Genomic DNA, 19,915 nt, shown 5'->3' with positions numbered 1-19,915 from the left:
TCTTTTCGATGATCACCGAGCTGGAATCTGAGCACTAAGGTGTCCGATTACTATAGCAACAAGAGTTAGTTGCAAAATGGCGGTACATTTCAGTGTGTTTGTAGTAGAATTTTGAATTTCTTTTCCCTCGTCAAAAAGTCTATAATTTAGCCTTAAGACTACATAGTAAGCTTCCAGAATTATGGGGAAGAAGAAGGCGAAAGAACCAGAAACTCCAGCTAAAGACGAGGTGGGTTATTTTGCATAAAAGCGAACATGAAATTCACCAATCGATGTAATGGAAAAAGTTGACTTCATGAACTTATGGGAAACTTAAGAATTTTTTTAAATAATCCATGGTATCTGCGGTATCCGCGATCAAATAACAGGGCCTAGTACCGAGAGGGTTCTTTAATCCGAAATTTTCCAGCTGTTGTGAAGGACTATTTTGGTAAACGCGTGCATTATGGTCCATTTTAGTCAGGTATACTACTCAAACATAAGCGAAGTGGAATTCTACTTCGATTCTATTTTCCACGATTGTCAGAGTGACACAAATTTGAGTTATTATTCGAGTTTAATTTCTCTCTTCATCCAAACTTGTTACGAACGTGGCGTTTAGATGGAAGGCGTTGTTTGTTAAACAAATTTTCCCTTCGAATTCATGGACTGTACGTGTACAAATTTTATTTCTGAGCGCTGTGTCGGTATTTCCAAAAATGCGAATGCTTGTTATATTGTACTGATTCAAAACTGTAAGTTGTGAAGACTTTATTTTTGCTCTCATCAACAGCACCTCAGAAATTGACTTAAAATCTAGCTGAAAGCGTAAAGTGTAGCTCAGTAGTTACTTAAGTTTCTTAAGTTTTCCATTTATTTGGTTTTAGTTTTCTGTATCATGCATTAATTCATATAAGTTTGTATGATTTATATTCTTCATTATTAGCTAGTGTTAACAAATGTTCACACTTTCTCATCATATTCAAGTCACACGTCAACTGTTGTAAATGTTGTGATTGGTTTATTAATACATAATTATGCAGGCAGTAGATTACTGCAACCCAAGTGGTGATAATTAAGATCTAAGTTTTATTTGTTTGGGTACTATTTTTAAATGGTTAGAAAACTTAATGATAATTAGGTACTGGATAGCCTCGAAGCTATTTATCAGATTAAATTAGAACTCTTCTTCATACGAGGTTATGTTACAATTTGATACTGATTGTTTGAATAGCTTATCAACTCATATTAAAATGTAAATTTTGCAAAGCTCTTTAAAATTTTTGGATAGAAACTACTTGTCCCATTCTCGATAGATACCCCTCTTAACCCTTTGACTTCCAGAAGTGATAAACATGTAACTTCTCAGGGTGAATGAAGATTTAGATATATGAAAATTCACATATTTGCACTGCGGTGGAAAGATGAAATTAGAAGATCCTCGCAGCTAAGAACACTACTGAAACTAGTAGTTGTAAGTAGGACCTGAAAAAAATTTCAGGCCCGTACGGGATTTGAACCCATGACCTCTGCGATACCGGTGCAGCGCTCTACCAATTGAGCTAACAAGCCAACTGGGAGCTGGTCAATGAATTGGGTACAAATAAACATCCGGGTGAATGAAGATTTAGATATATGAAAATTCTCATTTCATCTTTCCACCGCAGTGCAAATATGTGAATTTTCATATATCTAAATCTTCATTCACCCGGATGTTTATTTGTACCCAATTCATTGACCAGCTCCCAGTTGGCTTGTTAGCTCAATTGGTAAAGCGCTGCACCGGTATCGCAGAGGTCATGGGTTCAAATCCCGTACGGGCCTGAAATTTTTTTCAGGTCCTACTTACAACTACTAGTTTCAGTAGTGTTCTTAGCTGCGAGGATCTTCTAATTTCATCTTTCCACCGCAGTGCAAATATGTGAATTTTCATATATCTAAATCTTCATTCACCCGGATGTTTATTTGTACCCAATTCATTGACCAGCTCCCAGTTGGCTTGTTAGCTCAATTGGTAGAGCGCTGCGCCGGTATCGCAGAGGTCATGGGTTCAAATCCCGTATGGGCCTGAAATTTTTTTCAGGTCCTACTTACAACTACTAGTTTCAGTAGTGTTCTTAGCTGCGAGGATCTTCTAATTTCATCTTTCCACCGCAGTGCAAATATGTGAATTTTCATATATCTAAATCTTCATTCACCCGGATGTTTATTTGTACCCAATTCATTGACCAGCTCCCAGTTGGCTTGTTAGCTCAATTGGTAGAGCGCTGCACCGGTATCGCAGAGGTCATGGGTTCAAATCCCGTACGGGCCTGAAATTTTTTTCAGGTCCTACTTACAACTACTAGTTTCAGTAGTGTTCTTAGCTGCGAGGATCTTCTAATTTCATGTAACTTCTCCCTATAATATCCATACATTATCCAGAAAACATGTACTGAGAATACTAAAACTTATCAGGTAAAAGTTTTTATTTTGATCTTACACCAAGTTCTTGTAACCAATTTACAATGAAATTTGTAGCAACTAGAGGGGAGAATATTAACAATCAGATCTTTGAAGTTGAAAGGTTAAAACCTGTTTTGTTGTTGACAGGAATTATTGATAAATGTGCTTGTTTCTGTATGACAGTTTGACCCTCTGGAACTTGTCAGCAAGAAGCCCCACACAGTTGTTTTGATGCTAGACTCTCCAGAGGAACATGTTCTTCAATCAGCTTGTGAAGCACTGCACAAGTTTGCAGAAAAGTGTTAGTGTTCTTTATTTGTTATTTACTTTCCTCCAACAGAACACTGCGACAGAAAATATTAAACTTTAGAGTGATTTCTTTTAATTTATAATTTTGAGTGCTGGCAATACACATGCCGTCAGTGCTTAATTTGCCACTGAAACTACATGTAGCCCAGAGTTTTTGGTTACTTAATTAATGTGTCTATAATTTGGGATTAAAATTAGGGGGGTAATTTAACCATATCTTACATGGATGGTTAGAAGGCTATAGTACCCTGTGGTCTGTGTGTAGAGATGTCCAGGTGCGAGACCGGATGGGATTTTACAGCGCCTTTCTCCACGCAGGAGTAAAAATGGATACTAGTGAATTGTCAGGAAAGCGTGATTAAATGCTAGGGAGGGGAAATCTTGTGATAAACAAGCATCCCATCCAGGGGGAGAGTAGTAATACTCCTAGTTGCCTCATTTAATTAGGAAACCAGGATCAGCTCTGGCTGGTTGCACCTTTTGAGTACAGTACAGAATTTCTTTTATGGGGGTGAGACTGTATTTTTTAGGTTGGTAAATTAAGAATTCAAAGGAGTAATTTGTATATATGACACTTACATGTATGTGGAAATCAGGCATACATAGACAGCCCTGGAATAACTGATTGATAGAGGGATCAGTGTCCTCTTTTAATAGCTGGCCAATGGTTAGCTATCAACCAGCTGATGGTGGAACAGCACCAAGAATAAAATTTGGGCTAATGTTTGGGCTGAAACTTTTACTTGAGTACACTGGTATTGAAGGCTTTGCCCTAATACTGGTTGGGTTTAAAAAGGTTGATTTCCTTTTTACACTGTCAATTCCCCTATTCTCAAAGCTGCAGACGAGTATACTGTGATGTAAATTACATCCTTTTATGGTTGTGCAGGTGATGAGAACAGACAGGAATTGTTGAACCTGGGGGCCTTAGAACCTTTGCTTAAACAAATCATGTCTGAAGACAAAGTGGTGAGGAGAAATGCTACCATGTGCCTTGGGACCATGGCTCAGAATGGTAAGTCTTGCATGAACAGAAAAAGTGTTTCTCATTCAAGTATAAGGTGGCTCTGAATCATAATTTTTTTTTCATATTCCAATTTATTGCCCAAGCTCAAAGCTTGCATGTTGTTAATCTGAGTGGAAAAAAAATGTTACTTGTTAAATTTCCATATGATTTTTCCTACTATCCCACTAATGTGTTAACATTTTAAGCTGGTATGATCAAGGAAAGGGTGAAGAGTGTTTTTGGGTTATTGGTAGGATGCTGACTGTGCTAAATTTGTGTGAATATTAAAAACTTGATTTGTTTTCAGCAAATGTCAAAAAAGAACTTCGAAAGCTGTCTAGTATTCAGCCTTTGGTAACATTATTGGGACCCGATGGTGAGTTTGAAATAATTAATTAAAATAAAACTTAAATCTGAAATGACGAATTTTGATTTATAACCATGTTAAAGGGTAACTGATGTTTATTCATTAGGTAAATAGAATGAAAATTATTTTCCAAACTTTTGAAATATTTTTATCATTGACAATCACTTATTTTTATAATTTTCCAGAGGATGTTTTGTGCCATGAATTTGCAAGTTTGGCTCTGGTATCAATGGCAGGTAATTATATACTACATACAGTAATTTGGAAGTAAAAACTGCATTTATTAATTGAAGTGTATTATCAATACATGTTGATTGCTAAAGTTGTAACTAATTTAATCTTGTTCCACAGCTGAATTTTCTTGCAAAGTGGAGATCTTCGAACAAGGAGGCCTTGAGGCAATTGTAAAGCTTCTGTCATCTCCTGATTGTGATGTGCAGGTATATACACAGAGGGAACCTATTTCAAAGATGCACCAACCATAGTGGTTGAATTCCATCCAATCACAGCTGAGCACAACAGCATAAAAAAATTATCTATAGCTGATGTGTACTTAATCAGTCACATCATGTGAATAAGACTAGCAGTATGCAGTCGAAATGTCGTGATCCACATCCAAAGTGACCACATCATGAGGCAATAGATTATACTTCCCTTTGGAAAGTGCTCTTTTGCATGATGACAAACCACAACCTTTTCTACTATATTTTTATATGCATTGGTATTTCTTGTTTCTTTGCACCTCTTTCAATCCAGTAGCACATACAGGTTGTTCACTGTATGTATTGCAGTTCCACTCTATCTTACAACAGGTTTATTAAAGAGAGCATTAATCATTTTTTATTGACTGTCATAAAACCAAAACCATGAGTGTAATTACATTTAGTACATGCTAATGAGGACTTATTTAATAGTTTTATAGTTGTCTTATAATTTTGTTAGCATATATATCAAATTAAATGTTTTTTTTTTTTTCAATTTTTTGTTTTCACAGAAAAACTCTGTTGAGGCTGTCTCTTTATTAGTTCAGGATTATCACAGTAGATCAGCAGTAAAAGATCTAAATGGTAAATTTATCACAGTGTTCCTTAAACCTTTTATGCCCCTAAACATCAGCGTGCATATTCTCCATACTGCTCTCTATACATTTACTAAGGTGCTGACAAGGAGAATTTGTCTCACAATAAGGAGCTTTGTTAGCTGTTGATCATTTCCTTTATTCTTCAGATCTCTTCTTCTTTAAACAATAATTTTTTTTCAATGAAACCTTGATGTTTGAGAAGCCTTGTACATAGTGAAGTAATTGCATACTAGATACTCATGTACACTTGCTCTGATGAAGGGCTAATGCTTGAAACATCAGCTTTGAAACTCTTACAGAGACCAAGTTATGTTACACTTGTTTGATTTCTTCTCAGGGTTGCAGCCACTTTTGGCTCTGTTAGACTCAGAGTATGCCATCATCCAGCAGCTTGCACTGGAGTGTTTGATTCAAATTACACTTGATGGTAATGACTTATGGCCATCTTATTCAATGTAATAAAAGTTAGACAACAAGCATCAAATACAGATTTTATTGGTTATTTTTTTGAGCCATGCCTTAAAAAATATATAGTTTCTCATCATACTCCTCCCAGAAGTGGGTTTGTCAATCAGTTGGCTATTCCTTCCTCCCCTCCCCTTCAAAAAAGCCTAACGCATACATTTTGGATACAATCATGTACATGAAAAAGTTACACACCTCTGCTTGGTAGAAAATGAGTACTTTCTCATGTTACTCTTATTACATAACTAGATTTAATTAATCTCTATACAAAATAAAATTTTGATGTCATGCTTTGATGTAAAACTGAGAGAGTGTATTTGATTTGGTTGTAAAATTTTGATGGTGAATCTGTAATTTTTTTTCATTTTTACCTTAAAAATTGGATGATTGGGGTGATAGGAAATAATAGATACTATTGGGATGGCCTTATATAGCTGGGCAGGATGAAAAAATAATTACAATCTGATTGGCTATGGCAAAATGACCCATATCTTGTCCACTTTATATTGATCTGTAAATACCTAGCAACAGAGTTTAATTTAATCCTTTAATTCCCAGATCAAATTTGTAATTTTCCTCACCGTCAATCATACACTTCTTACAATGCTAGTCTAGAGAATTTTGTATTGGATCAACTAATTGTTCCCAAACTGATATTTTTCTTTATTCTCATCACTTATCTGGTTGATATTATATTGATATTGTAAGGAGAAATTCTGTTTTAGTCACTCATGGGAGTTAAAGGGTTAACTTGATTGTAGAAATGTAGAAAGAGTACATGTACTTCAGATAATTGTCACGGCCTCTTAGCGTTACTCAACTATGGAAATCATACCTCGTATTTTACAGCTGACAACAGAGGAGCTTTGCGAGATCTGGAAGGACTTGAAAAACTTGTTGATTTTGTTGGAAACAAGGTACGGTTGCTTGTAACTAGTGTGTTTTTACACCATCTTTCCACATCGTTTTTTATTGTGAATTAAGTTATTGCAGCAATGTTGTTTACTCCTGTTATTTTAATAGACTGATGCGTTTTCATTGCAGGAATACGAGGATTTACATGTGCAAGCATTGCAAGTGCTGTCAAATTGTCTTCAAGATGTAGACAGCATGCAGGTAACAAACTTTTCTTCCCTCAGAGTGTGCTTGTGTGCCTTAAAATTCTTTGAGTTGCCAATGGGAAATAGATTGTATCATTGCACACTTCTCAATAAATTGTCATTAAAACAACGATTGACATACACCTTTACTGAAAATGTTTTTAAAGCGATAAGTTAATCCTTTTTTTTTTTAGCTTATTCAGACGTCTGGAGGATTACAGAAACTTCTTGCTTTTGCCGCTGAATCTAATGTTCCTGAGGTGCAACAACATGCGGTAAGAAATTGCAAAACCCAATTTCACAGCCGTATGGAGATAAATGCATGACTTCATCTGTTATCGTTCATTCGCACCTGATTACAGAGCTACCGTTATTTCTCTCACTTGTATCTTTTGTATCCTTTTATCTTTCAGGCGAAAGCCATTGCCCTCGCTGCGAAAAATGGTAATCTAATCTAATCTAATCTATTTCTTGGTGCTTATAGCGACTAGAAACATGGTTCTGACTATCAAGCTACCAAGTAGATGAAGTCACCTTCGGACCTGCGGGGATTCCCCTTAAGTGGCCCTGATGTTTAATGCGGGCCGCCCCGCTAGGAAACGGTCACGTGCATAGTCTTTGCTGGAGTGAATTCGGCTATGTGAAGCGTTTTGACCAATCTGCGTGGCCAAAAATCACTTATAGTAAAAATTACATTTTTACGTCTAAGTTTTTTGCGTATTTCGTGTTCATGATGAATATTTTTTGATATTTTGTTGTAGGAGAAAATCGTAAAATCTTCCACGAGCAGGAATGCGAGAAGACGTTGATAATCCTACTGTCCATAGAGGTAAGCTGAATTTCTTTATTTTTCAATTCTGGCCGTCAAGACGGCGAGTACGCACTGTAAAACTTTTCACATGTTACGGTTTTCGTTTGGGTCAGGTTTAGGTACGTGTGTTCTTAGAAACGCCTTCTGCATAAATCATCCCTACAAAAACTGCTATATTTAAAAAACTGCTTTTCTATATAAATATAACCATAGCTGTCTTAGTAAGCACCAGGCGAAAACGCGACTTCGTATAATCGCGTGCGCTAGTCTGCAGCACTTGCGCCTTTTAAATCGGAGACTTGCCCTGCACGCCAAGATGGCAAGAAACGAAAATTCTTTCCACAGAATGCTTGGTGTATACTGGCAATTGGCGGCACTTTTTTATATGTTATCATCAAACAGAAAAATTAAATAATTTATAATGTATTTTCTTGCTTTCTACTGTTAATAATGCTTAAAAATAAATCAACGAATATAATTTAGCATATAGATAAATTAAACTCAGATCAATCGGCTGCGATCAATCTGTTTGCAATGATTATGTACTAACTTGTGCAGTAATAGGAATTTTAGATACAGATGTGTTTTTATGCGCGACCAGAAGGGAAATACGACTACTTCAAGTGCGCTTTGACATCAACCAATCTACTGGGAAGTCTTGCAAGGAGTCCCCTGAAAGTCACGTCAAGTGATGAACACCTCTTTTTAAAAATTGTATTTTATTACTAATATCATTAATAAGTGCCACGTAAAACAACCCCCTACTTCTGACCTCCCCTCACACCTAAAAAATGTGTATGTTTAAACATCCTGATATCAATATTATGCTGCAATTTTTTTACTAGAGCCCTGGTGTCCAGGCCTCGGCATCCTTAGCCCTTGCAGTTATGTCTGAGAACCTTAGTAGCAGAGATGTGATTGGAAAACTTGGTAAGAACCAATAAAAAAAGTTGATTTACTGCGCACAAATGGTAAGCGCGCTTGGCTCTGCATTGAGAGGTCTGGGTCCCAGCTCCCGCCGAATCATGATGTTGTGTATTATGGCAACTCACTTTACTTTCTCAGTGCTTCTCTTCACCAAGAAGAATATATTAGTAAGGCGATTTTTCAGGGAAAGATGATACAATTTGTAACTGCAGCCCTTCTGCAAGGATCAGTGCTTTACATTTATAAAATTAGCAAATGAAAATGTAACTTATTTTGGAACATTTTGATAAAGATCTCTTTCAGCTCGCGTTATCTTTGTCGCATATGGCAAATTGGACTCAATTGGAAATTTTGGTCCAGTAACTTGCAGCCTCAACCACACGTTGTTCTGAAAGACCTGAAAATTCCTTGTCTTTCCTTTTGCAGAAGGTATACCGTCATTAATTAATCTACTTACCAGTGACAGCCCGGACGTGAGAGAAGGAGCGACTCTGGCACTAGCAAATATCACCACTGCTAACAGTACAAACTGCGGGTAAGACAATGTGTAGTTCAAATAAAACAAAAACGTTCTGGTAAGTTACTACGTTATTCCCCATGGGTGACTGTTTACTACAGGTTGGACTGTAACCCATGCTTCATTATGCTTACGGTCCTTGAATTCATGAAAACCATAGTAAAACAGTAAATTACATTTGGGACTACAGCTTGTTTTAAAATAGAAAGGAATTACTTACAGCGCTTTTCGATAGAGTGTCGTGAAACCAAATAAAATTTACTACAACAGTCGTTAAGAAGTAGGGAAAATGTCAATGAGAACTCAAAGATAAAACAACCAAATTGCCCAAAGCGCGGGAAAACGCGGGTGACTAAGTCGTGATCAGTCTTAGTTTTGCATCTGATTGAGAGTGGCGCTAAACGTGAAAATCTATTCATCCAGTCTTCCTTAATATTGCCTATCCATGCTTTCCTAACCGCCACGTTACCTACAAGTACAATACAAATGTTTCCTCTCCGTTTTAAGTTCTTTGTTCTTGTAGTTCATTCGTGTCGGTGGCCAGAATTTTCTGATGTAAGATTTGTTTTGACAAAGTACTGTGTGTATAATGAAGTGTGGGAAGGTGGAAATCTTGTCAAGTCTAGTTGCAAAGGGAATTTTCATGATCTTTTAACTCGCTCTCGTTGAGCACAGTACATGTCAAAGATCAGCGGCCAACTCACACAAAACACACGCACTATTTTTGTGTTAACGTCATTCATTCGCTTTTGATGTGCTTTTTCCCTTTTTGTTTTTTTTGGTCCTATTACTTTTCTTTTTCTTTTCATTGTTTTGCAATGAAACACTTATTGTCATGCATGAAGCATAAATTTATGGGATTTCGTGCAATTATAGTGACGTGGTAGACAAGGGAGGAGTTGATCCGCTGATCACACTGCTCAATGACGTTAAGCCTTCGGTTCAGGCTAATGCAGCTGTTTGCCTCACCAACCTGGCAACAGAAGGTAAAACCAATGTTATACCTTTCTATTGTAGAGAACATATAAACAACTAGTTTTGATTTTATGGCAAAATTATTTGTTTGTTTTCGTTAGTCATCGTTAGATAATCCCTCGTTTATCGCTAAAAGACGTGAAACTGTGCAACACATCTGGCAATACAACATCATAAACTTGCTTTATTTTCAAACTGTCGAATGTAATTTTAAAGTCCAGTGTGAATTAGCGGCGTAGGCACTTTCCTCCCCTCCCCCCTCACACTTGACGTCTGGTTACTTTCTGCCGCGCTTCCTTGTAGCATCCATTCCATGCTTTCCCACGATTTGCGACGTTGTGTGTTTTTGACAACTTAGTGTGCGTCACACCTGTTTCCATGACCTGGACCTGTTCCTTATAGGAAGTTTTTCCGCGCCTAGTGCGAGCTCTTTGAGCTTGCTTTAAACTTAGGCTGTTATTTTTTTCACTAGGTTTAGTTATCTCTATAAACTTGAGTTTCAGGTTTTTTTTTTTTTGGCGATCCATGCTTTCTCTGCTTGTTTGGTAATTTTTATTCTGGTTCTTTATTTCAGAGTCGTGGAGATCAGAGGTGCAGCAAAGAGGTGTAGTGCCTGCCCTTGTACAAGCTTTACAATCCAAGTAATAAATTTATAATTTGACTCATTCCTTTATTAAAGTTTGATAACAAGATACCAGGCCGACTTAAGTATCGATGCAAGCACATCCCAGGGCTTTTTGCTCTGTAATTAATTTGTTGATACCAACAGAAATTGTCATACTGGTGCGAATCATACCGGCCCGAGTTCACCAGCAGTTGGCTTGCCGTACCAGAGCGAGTGTCATTCTGTTAAGAAATATTGCAACGGTATCGAGTTAACGAGGAAAAACCTCGTTTTGGTGGGAAACTTCCCCCACCTGTTAGGGGACCGGAGCTAGTCGTGCATGCGCAGTTGTGTCAAACAAAGATTGTATCGTCACGGTAGAAGAGGAGTATAAGTATAAAACAGACGTAGTTGTAAAGACAATATGAAATCAAGTAGTCATTACGGTACAGGGCATGCGCCAGGAAGGCATCAGGTGACATCACGAACCATAGCTCCGAAGTGAATACCATTCTTGCCCGTAGTTTTCTCTGTTGAGAAAAGTCTGCCACGTGTAGAAAGCTCAGTGCATGTTTTTTTTTCTTTTAGTGCGGCAATAGTGCAGAGTAAAGCTGGAATAGCAGTGGCAGCCTTTGTGTGTGATGCAGACTCAAGAAACGAGGTAAAAGATATAAAGTTTCACAACTTAATGAAGTTAATACGTCTCAACAGATGATCCAAGTCACATTTGAAGGGTTTTTTTTATGACATCGCACAGAGACATAAAACGCCGCTCCCCCAGCATTTAATGATTATAAGTAGTCGTTAATCAACAACAGGTAACTTGTTTTAAGGAATGGGTCTGGGAAAACTCAGGGACAAATGGGAAATTAAAGTCGACTTTTCCAACATCTGCAAAACTGCACACCTCGGAGAATCTTTAGGTGCCCAAAGATTCTCGCCTCAAAAATCTTGTTTGCCCAGCTCTTAAAAGCGTTCATACAAGTAACGTATACAAGTCGCCTAAAGACAAAATACGGTCGCCAGTAGCACTCGGGCTCTGATACAGCACAACCCTGATATGTTTTGATTGATGTGTGAAAGAAAAGATGCATAATGATTACTGAGAACTGGGAGCCAAAGTGTTATAGGAGCCACGCCATAAATATTTAGCGTCAGGTGGCATTGCATTGTGTACTACTGTTTTGATGGAGTAGAAAAACATCAAATTAACTGAAAACGGACGGGGATGTCTCAGGATGGGGAAGATTGCTACAGATTGCAAATTTCAGATTTGAACAATTTAGGGCTTTAGCCACATTAGAGTTTAGGGGGGGTAAAATACTCTACATGTAACACCTTTTACAGCTCCTTTAATCACACGGTCATTTGATTCTTCAATAGTTTCGTGCCGAAGGCGGCCTTCCTCGGTTGGTAGAGCTACTACGGTCAGGCAATGATGACGTACGGCGGAGCGTGGCCTGGGCCGTGTTACAGTGCGGCAATGACCTGCCCACTGCGACTGAGATTTGCAGACTGGGGTGAGTTCATAATGAAAGAAGCGTAGATACTGTGGTCTTTGATTTCATTGTTTTCCGTTTGTTTTATCCAAATATGCTTTTTATTTATTTATTCCGACGCATCTCTGTGACTAAGGGCCGAGATCCAAAATCCTCACAAAAACTACCATTAAAATGAATTTCTCTTATCTACTTGTGCTAAGAGCCGAACTTGATTGTGTTTTACAGGGGATTGGATATTCTAGGAGAGGTTTCTCTATCAAACACCCGTCAGTCCGGCTTCGCTAAGGCTGCCATGGATTGTTTGCTGGATAGCAACCTACCGGCCAAGTACGCCATGACCGGCACACTGGGATCTAATAACATCATTCAAGATGGATTTTATGACTGTGGACCGGTAAGGAATCTTTTTAAGATGTTCGTCAGATCGTTTGTATGTCGGACCGTTTGACCGTCTGTTTCACTGTCTGTCAGTCAGTAAGTCAGGCAGTTTAGCCAGTCATGCAGGCAGTCTGTCAGTTAGTCAGTGAGTAAGTTGGTCATTGAGTTAGTCGGTCAGTCAGCCAGTTGGCCAATCAACCAGTCAATCAGCCAGTCGGTCGGTCGGTCGGTCGGTCGGAAATTTCCCGTGAATTAAGGCTCAGATAACAAGCAAATGACTACTTACAATTTCAGATGCAAACGTGGTAAATTAGAACGGAAAGAATCGGTATCTGTGCGATGCAATGACTTGTTTCTATTGACTACTAACGACAAGTTTGAATACCTACGTGGAGAATTACTTACCAAAAACCACGTATCACGTTACAAAAGTTTAAAAGTCACTCGTCAGCAATTGATGCGACGTCATAATCAGTTAAGAGTGGCTTGAAACTTGCTCGTGCAGATGCAGTGCAGCACGCGCAAGCACATTAGATTCTTAACAGATACCTGCTTTTGATAGTTTTTCTTTCTTTTCTGGCTAGCTATTTTAAGTAAGAGAAAAGAAAAAAAAGAAAAAATAAAGAATAGATGAATACTGAGATAGATGCATCATTAGATGAAAAAGGAAAAGGCAACATTATTGAAAGGGAGATCCAAACAGAAAGAAACTATGAATGCCTACTTTTTGACTTAAGCTCCGAAAAGCTCGACCTTTTTTGTTGTAAAATCATTTTCAAAAAAGAAAATAGATCCAGTGGAGTGCGACGAAAAAAGGTTAGACATCTATCATGAAGTCGATGCACCCTTCACGCGTCAACTTCAAACTGAATTCATGTTAAAGTTGAATTTACGGTTATTTGATCGTGATTGGTTGGAGATATAAAATCAGGTGCGTCGCACGTGATTCCCAAACACCACGAAGGGAAGGTCGGTGAAAACTACAAGTTCAAAATGTTATTAATAAAAACCCTACAGAGTTCTTAAGCTGTAGAGCTAGAGCCGGTGTGCCATCCTATAAACAATTCCGCTTGCTTCATAGGCTAGCACACTTATTTACAGAGCGTAATACGTGTTCGGTTTCTGTTTTGTACAGATGCGTCCTGACAGCAAGTTCCTAACTCTGGAGGAACTTAGTTCGTTGCCAACAGACGCACATAGGCCCATTCTTCTTGTTAACTCCAAGAACGCGGACAGGTAAGGTTGAGAAGGGTTGAAAAGGGTTTTTAATGAGCACTAATGGATGTAAAGCTTTGTTCACAAAGCATGGATTGTGTGTAGTTCGGCCAGGATTTGGAGCAGTTTAATTGAGTTTCTTCAAACCAAAAGCAGGGTGACCACAATGGCCAGTCAGAACAAAGGTTAGAATGACAAGCAACCGATGACTTCTTGGAGTATACAGGAAGGTGACCGATAGCGTAGAAAACATATTTTCTCCACGCTCGTCACAAAACTAAGAACGTCTTCCTTTATTAATTTTCATCCAGGAAAACTCCTTCGCCCATCCTTCTAATACCCAAGGAGCCGGAGAAGAGCTTGGAAAAATTGGCAAAAGGAAGCAAATCTAACAAAGACTTGAGAAGGTAGAAATCTTTTGGCTGTGATTTCATAATCGAGATGTTTGCCATAGGTGTTATGGGAAAACGTTGTCGCAAAAATATACCCATACAAATACCGTTCTATTTGAAGTAATTATAGTAAATTAATGAATGATAATGATATATAAAGCTTCAACAACCCCTCTTCCCCTCACCGGCACTTTCCCCCTCTTTGTATTCCGCTGGAACGACTTGACACTTCTAATTCAAGTTCCCCACTCCCGCTAGGCAATGCTCAAATTCCCCACCTCCCCATGCACGGACGACAGTCAAATGCCCTTGGGTTGCCCCGCGGGGGGAACGGGGGGAATATTGTGCCTTGTGACATAACGATGTCCTGATTGAATGCCACTCGGTATCATAGAAGTTTTAAATAAAGAGTGACAAACCTTTTGCGACCGTTAACTTCGGAGATTTTTCTCCATAATGTTTTTGTCAACAAGACCACAAGTTTATTTTTCTATTTCGATGAAGCAAAAGTAAAATCATGCGCGAACGAGAAGAACAGAAACAAAGGGAAGAAGAGGCCGCTTCATCGGAGGTCTCAACCACGCAACAAGATGAAGCGCCTAACTGGCAGCCCCCCATGGATGAGGTATTTCAGGGGTACATTGAGGAGGTTCGAAACACTATTCAGCCGTTGAACACGACCACAGAACAAGTAGAGGCTCTTGCAAGGTAAACAGCTCGTACCTCTTATCATGTATCTATGTTAATCTTTTCTATCCTTAAACTTATTTTTCTTTCTAGGTTCATTATTGCCTCTTTTGTGTTTCTCTATTTTACAGAAACAGTATTTTTAGTTTCCTTTACGTTAAAATTAACTCCGCGCTGCCTCAATAAGAAGAAAAAAATTGAACTCTCGCGCCTTCAAGCCTGTCACTTAGAAGTCCCATTTGTTACCAGTCCCTAACAACTGTTTTTTCGTCTATCGTGTTTAAAATCGAATTGCTGGTAGTTTTGGAATTCAGACACTGAATATATAAGGAAACAAATGGACTGGTTTCTGAGTCAACACCTACTCTAATATTCCTTTGATAAAGATTTTGAATATGTCTTCATTTCTGAAGAGATCGGGACATTCCAGAAACAGGCCAATGGCTTTTTCAACTCACCAATGTATAGCAAAGTGGCAAAGGCATCTCAGCATAATGTCTACTTAACGTTTTTTTCCTTCTTTGCAGTTTTGTCAGTAATAAGATGGGGGGATCGGTCGACAGAGAATCCCTCTCCACCTTCAGCTATGAGCTGCCAATCGGTCAACTGAAGGTGGAGCTCAACTCCAACATTATTCCCATCGGCAAGATACAGACTGGAATATATTATCACAGAGCTTTGCTTTTTAAGGTAATTGTGGCCCATAAATCAGTCAATATTCCCGACAAAAAGAATATCATACATCATTCGATGAACTGTTTCTCTCTTTTCATTGGTCGGTCGAGAGTCCGCTACATGACCTCAGAAAACTCAGTAGTTTTAATAGTTTGCTTATGCGTAGTGCCGTTTATGCTGCGCTCGTGAAGTTGTGTCCAGGCTCCACTTTAAAAATTGACGCCCGGCTTTTCTAAGCTGTTAGATGGTGATTATTGACACTAACGAGATCTGCGCGATACTGAAAATCATGAAATTCTGCGATGGTTGAGGGTTCTTCTGCGGCCAAACTGTAATAGTGAGAAGCGACGTTAAGCTTTTATATGGAACCCTAGCTTTGAAAGGAAAGCTTTTGTTCTCTTGCATTCTGAGACTTGTGTAGTCTGTTGTGATGTATTTCGGTTTGTTTAATTAATAGTACTTCTCTCTCCAGGCTCTTGCTGATCGCATTGCTTTGAGCTGTTCTTTGGTCCGAGGAGATTATAACAGGGCCTGGAACGAGGTGATGCTCTGTGACGAGGTGAAGGTGAGAAAACTAACGCTATTAGTTGAAGTGAAATGCAAGGAAAGGATATGTATACTGAAACAACAACTGTGATAATTAACTGAAAGACTTAAGCGACGGCTTTCCGGTGATAGTGCACGCCGTTCAATTGAGTGTGTAAGGCCGGGTTAAAAATAATGAGAACGATCAGTCGTGACAACGGGAAATATCAAAGAGCAGGGCAATGATAACTCAGTGCACAGGCGAGAACATTGTAGTTGCCAGGTCACGCTCGTTTTAATCTTGCATCAGATTGGTTAAAATGATAGCAGGAGATTTTAGACCAATCATGGAGCACTATGGAGCAAATCATCTTGAGTCTCGGATAACGTTCGACTCTCAATTGAAAGTTCTCCTATTGCTTAAACGGGATCCGGTCTTGTTATGGAAGATTTCATTTTCTAATGCGGAGCGTAAACTTGCGCCTAATACAGGCACCAATGCGACTGAATTTTTTTCTTTGGCGACCAAATCCTGAAAATTAGTCGCCAAATTGGCGACCAGAATGCTTCATCATAACCTTACCTAGAGATATACTGAGTTTAAACGATTTGAAAAGATAAATCCGCGGCAAACTTCCTCGTTAAGTTTGTTTCCAAAACGCAGCACGTGCATCTCGATCGATGACTATACGCCATCTTGGATTAAGGTGAACTTGAACGTTGTATATCATCCATCCTAGTGTCCACTTTGTGGCAAGTGAAAGATCTTTTTCCTAACTTAATTTTGGAGGGCCTATCTAGAACGCTGACAGCGGAAAAAAAGGGTTTTGTTAATCTTTAAAGATGGCGACCAACTTTTTTCGAATTGGCTACCACTTTGAAAAATTTAGGAACCAAGTGGCTATCAGAAAAATAAAAATTAATTGCACGCCCTGTACTCCTATTCCTTTTTTTTTCCTTTGTTATTTAGGATGGTCAACCTAAGTTCCCTCCAAAGAGTTACATCGTCGATCTTATGCACATCCCTGGACGACTAATGAGTACTGACTCGCCCGAGGCCACTCTCTACCAAAGGCTTTAGCTTCAGAATCAAGTTCAGTCAAAACTGAAGAGGACTTCACAAAGAAGTTTTGAAATGGCTTACGACATTGCAAAGCTCTTCACACTCTCAACAACACTTGAGGAAATCGCCTTGTAGATCAGGGAATTGATGAAATGTTTTCCGTCAGTGAAGTACCGTCACGAAATTCCACCTCTAAGTCTTTTCTGCTGTTTTTGTTAATTTGTATCGATGGATTTATACAAAGTGTATGTTGCTAAGTTTTGTGTAAAGCTGAGAAGCTCGTAGTGCTTTTTAGAGGTTTGTTCTTATTTTGTGGAAGTGTTCTCGTTGTAAATAGTGTATCATAAAAACTTCATATTTGCATTCATCTCAGAACGATTGTTCTAATGCTAAAAAATTTATATTTAGAGTGGATTTTACAAAACACTGTTAGAGCTTTGGTTGGAAGGAAAGAAGCTGCAGAAAGTGCCACGCTAAGCAGAAGGCAGCATGGCTCCTGACATTGGTCTTTTTATTCCCTGCTATCTGCATCAGTTCTACCGGCAGTGCATTAACTTTTCTCGCTTCCCTTCTCTTTGGCCACTGTCTGACTGACTATCTCCAACTTGACTATTTGTCTCTAACCGAATCTGATTGGCTCCTGCCCTGATTCTCTGTGGTTCATTCTAATCATAGCTTTTACTACAGTAACGGTAGACATGAGTGGGCATGCAGGCCAACTATAACCTTGGTAGATTAAACAGGTGTTATCAGAGAAGAAAAACCAATTTTTTTCAAAATGACAAAAAAACCAGCTCGTCTTGTACTTACGTTTTGAAAGACCAGTAGATTTGTACGAAAAGAAATGAACTACTCACTCTCACCTTCTTTGATTAATAGTTGATTCGGGGGCCCTACATCAACTATCGCGCGATAGAAATCTCTAGCTCGTTATTTAATTATTTTATTTAAAACCACGCTTTGTCCTAAATTTGACCTCCTTCCTTCCACTAATGTAGCGCTTTGTTTTTGTGCTTTTTCTCGGCACTGCAAGGTGAGAACATGGAAATGAGTTAATTAAAATACGGTAATTGTGGAAATTTCGTTACTGCAGCTTCTTGTCAATTTTGCCACGACGTTTTACAAGTTTACATCATCAGACTTAACAACAACTTACAGTTTATCTGTTCTGTGTTTTCGGACAATTCGCTGTCAATTCTCAAAATGATACGAGAAATATTATAAGTGAATCAAACCTGATAATTTTATCAGCTTATTATTGTGAAAAGTGGCACACTGCAGTTCCTTCATCTAAGAAAATGGCGCAGTTTCATGTGTATCGTGTAATGGGTAATCTGCAAAAGCTTCATCAGCGTGAACCGAACATCAGTATACATGTTTTCCATACATTTCCTTTGGTGCTGACAAGGAGAAATTGTTTGAAAATGAAAAGCATCTTACAAGGATGATCAATTCCTTAATTCTCATGACTTGTGTTTGATTCAGCAATGACACTGCAATGAGAAATTAGATACTAGTCACTATGAAGAGTTGAAAGGTTAATCAGGTTACGTAATTGCGCACGCTTTCCTTTGAAGTCGGGGTAATAATAGGGGAAACTTAAGCAGCGAGCAGATGGTTCTGTAAACAGGATCATAAAGTACTGATGAGAAATTATTAAGTTGAAGCTCTTGAAGGCAAATGCTCTCTGAAAGTGGATACCATTGAATAGTAACGTCACTTATCAGTTTGTGGTTGCATGATAGGAAATATATAATTTTTCAGACGGCTGGGAGTTTAATTAGTTTATGGTTGTTAGGAGTGCCAAGTACGTTTCTCCTGTCGAGAACACTAAAAGGGTCATGCATGTTATGTAATGAGTGTTATGTAATATGTTTACGGGCCTTTTAACTAGGGTATGTTACTGTTCCTTCAGAGTCAGGAAAAAACGGGAATCATAATCACGCAGTAGATACTTTTTGTATTTTTGCTTTTGGGGAGTAGACATTGCAGAAACTATCTGTAAACAAGATAAAAATTGAACATCTTGTGCTCGAAGGTTCAAAATTATTGCAGGAGAGCGCCCTTTAAAAGCTTTGAGCGAAGCAAGTTTGCGGGAAATTGTGTTAGTGATGCATTCAGCACAAACAATGGATTTGAAAACAGGATACTGTTCCAATTCGAAATTATGCAGTTGAAGCTATTGAAGCTTTATAAAGAACCGTCACGTATCTGTTCGCAGTTGCACGAGATGAAATATATACCTTTTCAGACGGCTAAAGTTTTATTGGCCCAACGTTGTTAAAAGTGGCACTGAAATGTGTTTTTCCGGTCGAGAGCGCTTAAAGACATATGTAATAAGTCTTATATAACATTTTTATGGGCCTTTTAACCTCGGTATGTTACTTTTTATATCAGAGTCAGTAAAATAACAGGAAACATTAGCACCCAGTTGATGTGTTTTTTTCTTTTAGAGTAAATATAGCAAAAGCAATGTAATTGTAAACAGGATAGTAACTAAAAGATCGTACTCTCAAAGCTCTCCCAAGCGAACGCTTTCTGAATGCAGATACGGCGAGCGAAGAAATCTTACAGGAGCTACAGATCTTTTGTAAGTGTGAATTTTTTGTGTTTGCAGTAAGACACTTTTATGGCTCAAGATCATTGAAAGTTCCGCTGGGAACTAATTTTTGCCTATCCAGTACAATACATTTCTTTCTCCGTTTGATGCTTTTGTTTTCGTTTGACATAGATGGCCTCAGTAACAAATTTCATTAAAAGCGGATGTTTTTTGTCCATGTGAATTGAACGTGGTAAATTTAGGAGGCACTCTATTTTGCTGTTTTATTTTTTTCTGTGCGAAATTATCGTAGCTGATCAAGGATAATCCGCAAAATTCACGAAAAAATTAGA

The 19,915-nt window shown here is 38.4% G+C and overlaps 1 protein-coding gene across 1 annotated transcript; it reads left to right on the top strand.

The window, feature by feature from the left end:
- Positions 1–77: 77 nt before the first annotated feature.
- Positions 78–19,549, top strand: LOC131791454 (armadillo repeat-containing protein 3-like). The gene is made up of 26 exons (XM_059108805.2): positions 78–229; positions 2,608–2,725; positions 3,623–3,748; positions 4,047–4,115; positions 4,292–4,342; positions 4,458–4,546; positions 5,101–5,173; positions 5,525–5,614; positions 6,502–6,569; positions 6,697–6,768; positions 6,947–7,027; positions 7,166–7,196; positions 7,514–7,581; positions 8,409–8,493; positions 8,917–9,025; positions 9,884–9,993; positions 10,557–10,623; positions 11,175–11,247; positions 11,970–12,106; positions 12,314–12,482; positions 13,602–13,702; positions 13,993–14,088; positions 14,578–14,781; positions 15,288–15,450; positions 15,908–16,000; positions 16,931–19,549. The coding sequence occupies exons 1-26, from the start codon at positions 182–184 to the stop codon at positions 17,039–17,041; spliced, it is 2,502 nt and encodes an 833-aa protein (XP_058964788.2). The 5' UTR covers positions 78–181; the 3' UTR covers positions 17,042–19,549.
- The last annotated feature ends 366 nt before the right edge of the window (positions 19,550–19,915 follow it).

The sequence above is a fragment of the Pocillopora verrucosa genome, chromosome 9 (assembly GCF_036669915.1).
Source record: "Pocillopora verrucosa isolate sample1 chromosome 9, ASM3666991v2, whole genome shotgun sequence".
Classification (NCBI taxonomy): domain Eukaryota; kingdom Metazoa; phylum Cnidaria; class Anthozoa; order Scleractinia; family Pocilloporidae; genus Pocillopora; species Pocillopora verrucosa.
The sequence above is the reverse complement of the archived record's forward strand: the minus strand, read 5'-3'. Positions and strand labels throughout refer to the sequence as shown.